The sequence below is a fragment of the Centroberyx gerrardi genome, chromosome 3 (genome assembly GCF_048128805.1).
Source record: "Centroberyx gerrardi isolate f3 chromosome 3, fCenGer3.hap1.cur.20231027, whole genome shotgun sequence".
In the NCBI taxonomy this organism is placed as follows: domain Eukaryota; kingdom Metazoa; phylum Chordata; class Actinopteri; order Beryciformes; family Berycidae; genus Centroberyx; species Centroberyx gerrardi.
Genome location: NC_135999.1, coordinates 17,218,032 through 17,231,510, shown reverse-complemented (window position 1 = coordinate 17,231,510; position 13,479 = coordinate 17,218,032). Strand labels below are relative to the sequence as shown.

At 44.1% G+C, this 13,479-nt stretch overlaps 1 protein-coding gene across 3 annotated transcripts; it reads right to left on the bottom strand.

The window, feature by feature from the left end:
• Positions 1 to 3: 3 nt before the first annotated feature.
• Positions 4 to 12,946, bottom strand: sh2d3a (SH2 domain containing 3A). Of its 3 annotated transcripts, XM_071909343.2 has the most exons (19): positions 12,773 to 12,946; positions 12,467 to 12,558; positions 12,169 to 12,286; positions 10,794 to 10,852; positions 10,467 to 10,621; positions 7,514 to 7,553; positions 7,203 to 7,319; positions 6,765 to 6,908; positions 5,382 to 5,668; positions 4,967 to 5,052; positions 4,597 to 4,716; positions 4,352 to 4,509; positions 4,008 to 4,208; positions 3,160 to 3,321; positions 2,759 to 2,874; positions 2,047 to 2,218; positions 1,797 to 1,908; positions 1,112 to 1,297; positions 4 to 888 (listed from the first exon to the last, which is right to left on the bottom strand). In XM_071909343.2, exons 2-19 carry the CDS (start codon positions 12,554 to 12,556, stop codon positions 701 to 703), a joined length of 2,511 nt encoding a protein of 836 aa, XP_071765444.2. In that variant the 5' UTR covers positions 12,557 to 12,558; positions 12,773 to 12,946; the 3' UTR covers positions 4 to 700. The 3 variants fall into 3 exon arrangements, with proteins under 3 accessions (XP_071765444.2, XP_078138914.1, XP_071765445.2); XM_078282788.1 differs by lacking the exons at positions 12,169 to 12,286; positions 12,467 to 12,558; positions 12,773 to 12,946 and adding an exon at positions 11,664 to 11,742; XM_071909344.2 differs by lacking the exons at positions 10,467 to 10,621; positions 10,794 to 10,852; positions 12,169 to 12,286; positions 12,467 to 12,558; positions 12,773 to 12,946 and adding an exon at positions 8,628 to 8,966.
• Between the last annotated feature and the right edge of the window lie 533 nt (positions 12,947 to 13,479).

Sequence of the window (13,479 nt, the reverse complement as noted above, 5' to 3'; positions counted from 1 at the left end):
TGTTTTTTAACAAATGTATTTATTGCATTACAAACAAACAAACAAACAAAAAAATTCCAGTGTGGTCCATTACAGCAGAGGTTTCATGGACAAAGAGGGCATTAAGAAAGACGAGTATCGGCTAAACACTGAGCTGAGTTTTAAATATATTTATGCTCATCCTTGGGGATCTCAAGTGTCAATGTCTTGAAAAGCGGTGTGGATTGTTACAACAGTGTCTGAGTATCAGAAACACATTTTTGCTAGGTGAAAAGATTTTAAAGTAAACACTTTGATGCTACTTGTCAGGTAAACAATTTCAACTTTCCTTACAAAAGAAAACAAGGTCAACCTATGGACACAGCTCTTTTCACTCTAAAGCATCGCCCAGGGCCCACTCACTCCAAATGTAATTCCATTTCCTACAAGACCCATACCATATTATGTTGTCCCTTGACCTGTGGAGTGAAGATTGTATATACCCAGCAAGTAGCCACTTACATCTGAACAAGAAAAGGAAAAAGAACAACAGCTCCACCTTCACGGCTAGTCAGAGCTGATGTCTGAGTTGGCTTCCATCACAAGTCAAAGGTCAGCTAAGAAGATTTCACTTTTCATCTTTGTTTTGTATTTTCCTCTAGTGAGGAAAAAAGCGCTGAGTGCGCCTTGAGGTGAAAGCTTAGTGAAACAGGCCCTGAGGATCAAGGTCAAAGTCGAAGCTTCAGGACTGAAAGTGTTCTGGCGTGGCCTCCACAGGTTCCAGTTTATCAGAGAGGACACAGAGAATCTTGTCAAACTTGTCGTAGCGGTCCTGCTGCTCAGTCTCCGCTCCAGACTGACCCCAGAACAGCCTCAGGGCGAACTCTGTACGGAAAGCTTCCAGCAGCTCCGGGATCGGCTCCCAGCCTCCTGGTGGAGCAGAGCGACAGGCATTTGATCACATTAGATACTACAAATCAATCTGGCTGTTTGATGGAATACCACTGTTACATTGTGCAGTGTTTACCACCATGTTTTTTACTTAATATGTACTTCCTGAGTGAGTATGTACCTCATAATATCTGTAGCTCTTTGTATGAAAAGAGAGGGCAATATGCAAAGAACACATATGTGTGTGTGTGTGTGTGTGTACCTGTGAGTAGAGTGTGCGCATGTTGCTGGTAATCTGGGGCATGTAGCGCAGCATTGCGTGCTGACTGGAGAACATCATAAAGAAGCTGACAGCCTCGCTCGCTGTTCTCAACCGGGTCCTCACCCTCCATCACCATCAGCAGGGGCACCAGGTGTGGCATGGCTACTGGACCCTGGACCACCGAATCTACAAAAAAAACACATGAACACACTGCACACATCAGACTCAAAGCCTTACACTTACTGTAAAAACCCAGGACAAATACTATTTACAGATAATTCAGGTAACTTGTTTTAACCTGCCTGGAGTACCAGTTGGGTGGGGCTCACCACATCAGGACAGTTCAGATAATGGCAGGTAAATTGTCAATCACTTTCAAATACTTTCATGTGTCTAAACTTCCTGCACTCACTATTGTTTGATGTGGCAAACCCCACCCATCTAGCACTTAAATACGCTGAACCAAACTCTAAAAGGTATTTCTAATACTTTCTGACCAAGGTCTAGACTGCAACCTGTTTCCCTCCGCTTATGGCTTTTTTTCTTACTCCTATATGTTCTTCGTTGTTTGTTTTACACTTGAGACAAACATGATGACATCGATCTTTTTCCAGCTGCTCCTCCTGTCAGTCTTTCTGTATTTCACTCGTTTCTATTCATCTCTCTCTCACACATGAACACTCACCGTCTCCCTCGTTCAGGGAGTTCATGAAGGGTTTGAGGGTCTTCTCAAATAAAACAGCACTCTCTGTGTGGTTCCTCCTCAACGCTCGCCACGTCATCTCCAACCGCATTATCTATACACACACACACACACACACGCATACACACACAGACACAATTAGAGAGCAAACTTCAACCTGCTTGTTGCATATGTATACACACACACACACTTATAGTATAGGAGATATGTTTCTTTGTCATAAATACACTACCTGAGGCATCTCCAGAGCCTTCATCACAGCTGAGAAGGAATACAGGTTGTGGGCTTGTTCTTTCAGGGCCTGAGCCAATGAGATGACTTTATGTAAAACGGCTGCCCTCTGACCCACCGTCCCTGTGCAGCCCAGGATGTCCACTGCTACTCCCAGTGCTATTAGATGATGCCTGCACAATGGAAAAGGAAATCATTAGCAGTGTGTGGGTGGGTGGATGAGTGAGTGAGCGAGCGAGCGAGTTGGTGAGAGTTTATTTTTGTTGCTGTCAATATGTTATCATTTTCCTTATTACATTTATATATTAGTCTTATTATTAAAATTATAATTTGTATGGTAATATTTTATTAACAAATTATATTTACTGTTTTTATATGAATACATATTTTGATCTCTGTATTCACTCACTGTTGTCCTGTGAATACTTCATTACTACATTTTTGGTTTTAACTTCAGTTGAAGGATTACATGCTCCTCTATGGGTTGAGACAATTTTACAACCCTTGGATTTATGAAATCTTTTCAAAACTGAGTAGATAAACACAAAAATGAATGGTCATCAAGCTAAAAACAAGGCTGTCTTTCCTGGTTCCTGAAAAGTTGACATTTTGAAGATAAATCTAAAAAAATATCTAAAATTTTGGAATTCCATGGCAAATCTTATATGTTGCCATTGAGTTACTAAGTGCATGAATGTGTCAACTGCATGTACCTCTCCAACAGGTCCTGTCGTAACTGGTGTCCGTGTGGCAGAGTGACAAGCTCCAGCCCTGATCCGACTCCCATAATCCTCCTCTGCTCATCCGTCACCCCAGCAATGCGTGCTACCTGGAGTACCATAACATGAGACAAATTCAAGACAAGTCAGGTTTTAAGTCCAGTTTTTAGTAAAGTGTTACTTCACGCTGCTTACACCTTTGGGGGAATTGGTTTGTGTACCATTTTGTGTACCAGACTGTTAAATATGTTTCATAAACCTGCATTGATCAGTGATAGATTTAATCAAATCACTCTCTAACCTGAATACCCCTCACTACCCTCACTATCTATCACATTAGAATCCAGACAACAATCTGAAGGGTCAGTTGGCTAAGTGAGAAGGCGTTGGTCTACCTGGCAGTCAACACTGAGCATGTGCAGAGCGGTGTTGGCGGCGTCTGAGCGGTTGAAGAGCTCTTTGAGTGCCAGCAGGACGCTGGGCTCCAGAGGTCGGTTGTTCTCCGGCAGGAGAAGTGACTCAAATTGATCCAACTGGAAACACGACTCTGACTCCACCTGGGAGGGCGTTAACAGGATATTACAACATTAGTACACAACTCTCCCTTTGCTGCTACAAAGGTGTGAAATATTCAACTTTATTACACGGCTTTGTTGAATACTCAAATGGCCAGCAGACTGCTGTTTCACATTTAATCATATCACTCTGCAGTTAAGAAGCCCGGTCCATTTGGTTGATGTCTAATCAAATTAACTAGTGTGCCAAAAAAGAAGCCACTCCTTGGTTACTGCAGATAAACACTTGGCTAACCCCTAACATGGAAGATTTTTCCTATTTTACTTTTAGTTTATTCAAAGAGCACAATACCTTTCATTGCTGGTTAAAAACTGAACAGCAATTTTACTGGATTTGTTTACGTTGCTACAGCTGCAGTTCTACTACAGTGCAGCCATGGATGCTAGCTCCAGATGTTTCTATGATTGCAATCCTGCTGAACTATTTTTTTTTTTTTGCAGAAGCTTGTAAATTACCAGCTTGTGAAAAAATCATTTTAGACCAATTGGTGTCAAATGATTAATGTCTTTGGTAAGTAGCCATGTAATAAGCAGTTTGCGATAATGACTGGTTCCCTGTATATTATCCCTTACATAGCTACAATATTATTATCATGTCAATTCCATATTTACTTAGAAAAAAGCGGAAAAACTACAAACTAAATTACTAAAACATCAGATATACAAACCTGTGGACGTTCAAAATGCCACTCTTCCACTTCTTCTGCCGCCTCCTTCTGCTGCTCTCCGTCAAACAGCAGCTGTGGCGATGCCTGATCCTTCTCTGCCTCCAGGAAGCTGAAGGAAGTCTCTGTGAGGCGGGCGCGGCTCTGCCACTTCTCCTCCGCACGCAGTCGGTCCACATGACCCTTCCGCCGAGCCTGTGGCACCTAGACGCAGAAACAAGAGGCTATAATCTATCTATGGAGGATTTATAGCTTGGATTTTTATCTTATGGGGACTTACCCCTCTTACAGAGAGAGAGATATCGGAAAAGCCTTGATCGATTTAGTAGAAAGCTTTCTGGAGTTACCTGGACGACCAGCTCATCGTAGAAGGAGGAGGGATCATCCCGGTGTTGTGCGGACAGAGGGACCGTGGCATTGGGGAAGACAGCAGAGACCCTGAGGGGTTTAGGAGGAGCTCTGGGGTGCAGCTGTCCATCTGAACCCCGCAAAGTCACCCCTCCACCTAGGGACGGAAGAGAGGCGAGTGGCGTTGAGTATCTTGTGTGTATCTTAGGTGGGAAGAGCATGTGTGTGTGTGTGTGTGTGTTACCTGGATGGGAGGGGCGTGAGTGTCGTGGGCGGGGGCTCAGCAGGGGTTCACTGCCAGTACGGAACACGGGGGAGATGGGGGCGGGGCCAGCATCAGCTGACTGACAGTTCAGAGGAACACCTAGACGGGGAAGAGTAAAACCAGGAAGCGAAAGGATAAACAGGAGATTCTAATTAAGTTAATTACAAACATAGGGACATAAGGATTCTACAGTTTATACGGTTATTTCAAACTACGTTCTACCAATGGGGTGTAAAGTGCTCTCATACACGCTCAACTTGCCAATGGGAATACAATATAGGCTGCCCATGCAGCAGAGGAAGCTAGTGGGACAGGCACACATATGGGGTGTGTGTTTATGTGCCTGTACCTGTTCGTAGGTTGCTGTCAGATTGTGCAGACTGTAGGGAAGGCCTCCGTCCCAAGTTCTCCAAGTTAGCAGGCTGACTTCCACTCCTGCCGCACATAAAATACAGTTTATGTACATGTTTATTTGCATTTGTTTGAGCATATCGTCACTGTTGGTTGAAAACCGTGTAACTCCAATATTAGTGATGTTTTCATCACTAATATTGGAGTTTAACCTTTTCAAAACCAGTTAGATTAACTCAAAAATGCATGTTCGTGAGGCTAGAAACAAGGCTGTTTTTCTTAGTTCCTGCAAAGTTGTCATTTTGGACATGCAAGGTTTTCACCGGGCAACAGCAATTTGTGATGTGTTTGAGCAATGTGTGTGTGTGTGTGTGTGTGTTACAGTACGTATACATCAACATACATCCTCCCACCTGAGCAGTGGATTGTTGACCTGCAGCATGTCAGTGTGTGCAGAGTTGAAGCTGAGTCTCTTGCTGCGTTCTGTGTGCGTTTCTCCTCCTGGGGCGCTACTGCTGCCTCTGCGCTCAGCATGACGCTCACTGATGACACGCAGAGGAAGTGTCCGCGTGATTGGGTGAAAGACCACAGCGCCTGAGGCCTGGGAGATGGGTCGACGCCCACCCACATAGAACCGGATCAGAGCGGGAACGTTGTCAAAGCGATCCTCCTCAAACTGGAACAGCTCCCTGGAGTAGCCCTGTCACACACACGCGTGCCCACACATACATAATTACAATCTCTCAAGCAGAGCCTTCAATAATAATAATAATAATAACAATAATGTGATGCTTTAATGATCCCCGTAAGGAGTTTTTTTTCCACTTTTCCACAAAGTGCAGGGTCAGCTACATAACAATTCCCATGGAGCTGGTAGGGATTCAGCGATATGCTCAAGGACACTGCAGCAGGGTAGATAATTATCAATGTGGGGACTGAGCCCGGGTTAGAGCTGAGTACCGCCAGCCAGAGCTTTTTGTGGCACCGCCTGAATCACATTGGCACTACCAACTACCAAAAATATGTTCAAATATGCCAAAGTAATTTAATGGCTAATCTTAGATCTTTGTTCATCCAAAGATCCATCATACCACTTCAAAAACCTAAAATGACTGCTGATTGGCTCGCTAGGTAAGTGCTTGTCACTGGCAGGAAAGACAAACTTGTCAAGGCGTCATTACACCTTCAGGTCAAAATAAATTCACTGTCGCAGCAACAATCCAAGGTCTAGCTATATTTTCACCAAAATTGACGGAACGTGCAGTGTTTGTAACAAGAAAATACTGGCAACAAAGTCTGGCAATACCTCGAACCTAATGAAGCACTTTATAGTGCACAATATTAACTTGAGCCAAGACAGCTGTACTGTGTTTGAAAGGGCAACAAAAATATGCCTTTTTAAACCATGTTAAACTGTATTTTACAGCTTCATAGTCTTGAAATAGTTCTACATATGAAGTATTGAAGTATAAGAATCTAATCTATTAAACAAATTGAATAGTTATGTGTGATTTTCTTTCAGATTGTAAAAGTGCATTTTGAACAAATACTTTGTTCATAAGGGCTCAGTTCAAATATATATATTATCAAATTTGCCATTTTGGTACCAGTAACAAATCCAATGTACTGGCTTCACTACTGGTACTGAAACTTTCCAAACGATACCCACTCCCAACTCGGATCCTAAACTAGGCCACCCTGCTGACCCAAATTCTTATTCAAATCAAATCTTATTAAAATTCTCCACAGCCTCCCACTCGCTTGCCACACACGGACACACACAGACAGAGGCACACCTTCTTGGGTCGTAACACCACCCGTATGATCTTAAAGTGCATGGGCTCGTTCCTCCAGTAGCAGCTCAAAACGTAGTCACCGGGGGCAGAGCTTGAATCACGGACCAGGAAGTCCCCGTCCCTCTCCAACAGAGACTCTACACCCTGGGGAGAAGTCAGCACGTTAAGTCTGCCATCTGTGCACTTGCTTGGTCAGCTGGCCATGCTACTACACAAGGCATCAGTGCGTGTGTGTATGTATATGTATGTTGAGATCACATATTTAGGCCCCAAAGCAAGTTGTCCATGGTGCATATGACGTTAATGTATGTGTATGAATGAATGTTTTATTTATTTAGCCCTAAATCAAGTTGTGCTTGGTAAATGTGGTGTCAGCATTTATATTTAAGTGTAAGCATGTGATGTTTAGAACGAGGCCAAGTACGGTCTGTTGAGCACCTCTCGGCTCAGCGGTCCGTGGTACCATGCATGGCTCCTCAGGTCCTCAGTGCTGAGCTTCAGCTCCTCCTCCAGCTCCTTCTTCAGGGAGTCCATCTCTCTCCGACCGCCAAACACCTACACACAGCATAGATCGTGTGTTGTTGTACATGTCTCTGGCGTTCATATTTTGTGTGTGTGAGAGGGTGTGGAGGAATAGAAGTGGAAAAAATATAGGGAGAGAGAGAGAGTGGGAGATAGAGACAGAGTGACGGAGAGACAGATTGAGAGTGAAAGAGGGAGTGAGAGAGACAATTTGCTTAACCTCTTACCTTCAGCTGGCTGAGGTATGCACTAACACTCCTCCTCTTGCTGAAAAACAAGAAGAGGTGATTGAGAACGACAAACTAAACTAAACCCAGGGGAGCCACAGGTGATGCCATGTTTTCCCTCTGAACAGGAACAGCACCAGAATGGAAGGCCACTGCCAAGGTCTGGGTCTGTCATTAACATCAGAAAAGCTGACCGACTTATAATAGCCTGCCTCCTTTTCCTCCTTCCTTCCTCTCCCTGGTTCCCCCTTCCTGCCCCCATAGGCTCACAGGCAGACATCTCAGATAGACCTAGCTACAGGATTACTGGCCATCTCATGAATTACCAGTTCTAGCAAATATACATCTGTGCCTGCCTTTGCCGCTTCTGTGTGTGTGAACCGGCTGCTGTAAACAATACACAAGGCAAATCATGTGTTCTGGGATTGCCAGAGGGATGTGTTGCAACAGTGATAGAAGTTAGCACTGCTCTGAGGTTTGTTTGTTGACCCTGCCTTGACCCGGGACAGAAGTCAGCAACCACTGAGACAAAACACACACACACACACACACATACACACACACACACACATAAATGAGGAAATTCAGAATAAGATTTGCTGTGAGATAAGCAGCAATAGAGAGAGCAACATCCTGTTTGAGGGGCGTTGGCCCAGCACTCCAGAAACACCTGTGCAACATGTTGGAGGGCCACTATTGTGAAATGCAACTTGACACCACATATTATGTTTAAAACAATCTTATTAAGCCTAGATGGTTCACTGATATAGGTCTGTGTATTTTGAGGAACTTAGACCTCACACCTCTAAATACATAATACAGTGATTTGTAATATTTGTTTGTCCCTTTTGTTGTCTAATTCAAAACTGTCCATACCTCAAGTCTGTGCAACAGGTAGAGTTAGCTAGCTAGTCTGAGAAGCAACGCCTTCTAGACCAAAGTACATTTCAACATACTGACATGTTGGATCAAGCGTGAGAAATGTGCACAAAGGCATGTACATTATACATAAAAATCACTGTCAAAAAGTTGCAACACACAGAGTACTACAAGTCTGTTAGCGAAGTTATGGCCGTTAAAAAAATAATCTAGTGGCAGACGGCAACGGTCCTACCTGTCAGTGCCCTTCAGAACCCAGTCGTCCCGGACATGTTTTACGGTTTGTGGTCCACACTAACACCGCAGAACAACAGCTGGGAAAGTTACAGTCCTTGTCTTCTCCCGTCCCAGTCCCAGCTTCCCTCTCCTCTCCTCTCCTCTCCTCTCCTCGCCCTGCGCAGTGCAGTTTCGGACGAGTTCCCACAAGTTTTCCTGAGCTCTCCCTTTCCCCGCCCCAGGCCCCGGTGCTGAAACACCGCTATCTGTAGGCATTCCTCGGATACCGACAGAAGCCGAGCCGACACGGGGAGGTGGGGGGCACCTCACCTGGCTACAGTCAGCAGTATGGTCGACTCTACCAACCAAATGGCCTGGTACGTAACGGCTAAAATTCCCTATATGGACTTTAAGCCAACAGTGCGCGACTGTCTGACTAACGTTTTATGTTACAAACTGTAGGTTATTGCCCAACACACGGTGGACGTTTTAAAGAGCAAAAGGGTATTGTGCAAAACTCAGAACCAGTTAGGCCACATACGCAGACTGTCTTAGCCACAAACTCCTGAATAATTCGGCAATTATTTACTCCACACAGTGCTTTTAGAACAGCTGTCGACGACGCGACTGACGAAAATATAAACTGATTGCTTTAATAAAACGACAGTAATACACCGTATTATTTACTGCATTATTAAGAAAGAACACAAACGTTACTACTAGAGTTCTTGAAGAGTAGCTAAACAACGTTGTTAGTACCTGTGTAAAAGTGGTGATTCGGTTAGCGCATTAATATTTAATGCGGAGTGTGTTTATCAGTTATTTTACAACGGGCTTCGAACGTGTCTGAGCCAATCAGAGCGCAGGACCGGAGCTATCTTCTTTATAAAGTAAGATCAGAGATTTATAATTTGGAATCACCACCTCTACTTCAGTTCAACAGGACCATGGGTTCAGATGGAAACCCAAATGTTAGCTTTGTAACCTCTGTGGCTTTGAGCAACATTCAGAATTTTACGACTGTTCAGGAGAGATGTGCCTGAACTTGACTTGTCTATTTTTTTTCTGCTGACACAACTTGCCAGTCGTCGCAGCTGTAACATTAGATCTGTTAAAAGAGAATACCACTTCATTTTGGAAATTATCATGTGCTATTCCCAGGATAGCCCATTCAGTTCTGAACATTTCTGTCAAAACTGGAAACACAAGACTCTAATCTGTTGTGTTATCAAGACATCAATAGCCTGGAGAGATGCTCTATTGACAATGAATGTGAGACTGGTTTGGTGATTCATAGAAGATTTATCTGAACTTAAGAGCTTTATATTATGAACCAAGTAATACCAGATCTATTATACTTTTCAACCAGAAGCCTATGTACACATCCTGAGAAAGTCTTCTTGCTGTCACAGCCTTAATGCTGAAAGTGAGTTGGACCTCAAGTTTAACACACACACACACACACACACGCCTCTCTCAGACCTGTCACTGAGGAGTCAGTGAGATGAAAGCATGCAGAAACCAAGTTGAGTTGTTTACCAATAGACTGTACATGATGTAAGTCATCAAAAGGAAACTATTGTCCTGGTCAGTAAACGTACAAAGTAAGATCATGATGTTATGAATATCCATCAAAGCAATTTCCATCCAGGCTGACAATTATCTTACTTATTGGACTACTTACCACTGAGTTCACCTGCTTTGTCTAACAAACTCTCACAGAGATTTTATGAGGCACTGGTTAATGATAAGCCACACTGAGTACTGAGAGAGAGAGAAAGAAAGTGTATCTCTCTCTCTCTCTCTCTCTCTGTCACTCAAACACACACAGTACACATGGGGTGTAGCAGTGACCTACCTGCGTTTGCTGTCCTGACAGTGGTTGGTGTCACTCACACTGTGGTCCTCCTTCAGGGGGCGGAGCTGGGAGCAGGAGGCGGAGACTGTGTTTCTGTCAGAGCGCTGGAGGCGGGGCAGGACACTCTGACGGAACAGATCCTTCCTCGGTCTCACCTGCAGGAAATGACACAGACCCAAACAGTGCGTCTTGGGGTTGATGTTTGCATTGTCTCAGGAAACAGCAGGGAGGTGCAGGTGACAGATTTTGTAGGAGACGTCTATTGTTTTGTTTGACCATAAATTTGTGCTACTGTGTTTGACTGTAGTGCCGACTGTGTGGTCTCACCAGATCCAGAGATGATCCCAGAGAGTACTTCCGGGTCACCCTGCGCTCCATTACCCCACCTGAGAGGTCAAAAGGACTCCTTTATTAGTATACAGCGACAGGTATACTGTGAGATCCATGAGTATATGGGGTGAAACACATTGTTTAATATCTGGGCTCCAAACTGCTGATTTGTACAAGTCTGAAACCTCAAAACATCATCATACTCTTGAAATCTTACTTGAAGCCTTACTTTTCAGACTTGATTTTGCATCCATCTTCTCTTTAAATTACTTCAAGCAGAACGGAGTCCATACTTGGTAAAATGAGTATTGGTAAACAAGAGTTTGAGCTGATAAACCGGCTTCTGCAAAGCTTCACTCTAGGCTTTAATGATTTCAGCAGTCGCTGCTCTCTGCTAATATCCCCAGAGTTGAAAAGGGAAACTAAAGAGAGAACCCACTGCTGAAGTTGTTGGTGTTTATCTTTAGGCCGGGTTGATAACTCAGAACCTTGTTTCCTTGAACTCATTTTTAATAATTTTACCAAGTTTACCAACTTTAATAAACTGAAATCCAAAATGACAAATTCCAGTCTCACATACTCTCACTCTGTTATATCATCAATCTGTGATGTTCAAGGCATTCCAAGAGTTATTTTGTGATCAAGTGTTGTAATTTACTTTTTTGGTGTACCCTCTTTCCCTCAAGCTGCCTCATCTACTTCTGTTTCAGTTAGTGATTTCCTGCATTTCCCAGAATGCCTTTCGACAACCCCCAGAGAACTTGCCTGGATTTGCTGCATCCAGCTGGGTTTTACATGTAGGTGGAGAGAGTAACAACAAGAGAGTGAGAGTCTCCAGTCAAAAAAAGCAAGAGTCACATTTCTTACTCGAAACAAAACATGTTTTGAGAGTGCTGCATTCTGGTCTGTTGAGGCTACTGTCGGTGGAGAAACTGGTATCTCTGCCTCTAGGATGGATTTCTCCCAGTATGATTGGTGAATGTTGGTGCAGATTGGTGACTCTAGAAAGAAGCTCTTTTTCTTCAATTCTGAGGGACTGACAGCAAAACCTGACATTTACTGTTGACGTTTTAGACAGTTTTCTCCTATTGAACTCCATTGTAGCTGCACTGTAAATATCTTGACATGACGTCATGTCATCTACATTTGGGCAGTTAAGTTAAGTTTGGCCAGGGAATAAGAATAATACACCACCAAACAACAAATGGACTCAGTACGTTGCCAATAACTGTTTTTTTTAACAGTGTTAAAGTGTTCAAAGGTGGATTTTTCCTCTAAGAGCACAATAAAGCTGACAGGCTGCATTTTAACCTCAAGGTTATTGTGCTGTTGCACAGAGAGAGTGTGTGTGTGTGTGTCCAGAGTGTGTCACCAGAGTGTGGGTCCAGTTTCTGTCTGTGTCTTAGGAGCTGATTGAGGATGGTGGCCCTGTGTGACGGATCCTCTATCCCTGCTTCCTTCAGATCTCCATCAGTCACATTCAGCAAACCCTGGAGAGAGAGAGAAAGAGGAAGAGAAACACACTAGTACTGTTATAATAAGATTCAACCACAGAAACAAAAGAAAGAGGAGATACCACCAGCTATGCAGACAGAGTAACACATGCACACACAGACACACACACACCTATACACACACGCACACACACACACACACACACACGCACGTACCTCCAGTCCATAATATTCACTCTCCAGTGTCTTGGTGTACTGGGGCAGGCCAATCTGTTTCAGCCACCAGGCGATGGAGCGATTATTCATGTCTGAACAACAAAGACAGAAGTGATACAGATTACATACCAGTACACACACACACACACACACACACACACACATGCTTGTACATGTTTGTGTGCACAGAGATCCACAAAATGCACAAATGAAACCGTAGCATATCTTCTACCAACTTCTACGAAACCCACACACAAGCAGAGAGTCCCTCTACTGTTTGACATGCAGCAGCTATGTAGCACCTACCTGCTTAGGACCAACAGAGAGCACTCTGGGATTTTACTTCTCTCTCTCTCTCCTTGTGATGTGTCTATCTCATGGTGTCTTTCTCTCCCTCTGGTTTTTCCTCTTTTCTTTTGCACCTACTGTCATCTGCTTTTTAAGTCTGTCATCAAGTCTGTCTCTCTCTTTCTCTGTGTGTTAATGCCAGAAGCCCGCTCCCCCTCAAACCTGCAGGGTCGCGTGAAAAGCCAATCAGAATGTGCAGTGGGCACGCAGTACCCCCCTTAAAACGACCAATCGCAGTGCAGGGATTAGCATGAGCTGTCAGGAGGTGGAGAGTGCGAGTTGGGGCAGATCCCCACTCATTATGAGTTATGAGGGAGACATGGAGTGCAGAGGGAAAAACAAGGAGAAGGTGTATATGGAAAGGAAAAGATGGTCGGGCAGCTGTCAACATGTCAAGTGAGAATGAAGGAGGGCGTTGCAGGCAGACGCTGTGGTGGGTTTGTGTGTCTGCCAGCCTGTGTGTGTGTGTCTGTCTAGGCAGTGTGTTATAGGGGACAGCGGCAGTTAAACAGTGTTGTGTGCAAGACTGACACCTAGTGTCGAAGTGATACAGGACAAAGCTCTTTGCTGGGTTACAACCATCGTCCACCTGCAACCTTTTCTAAAACAGCGTGGTCTAGTGGTTAGAGAGACCGTCGTTTATCTGCTGAAGTGTCTTTGAGCAA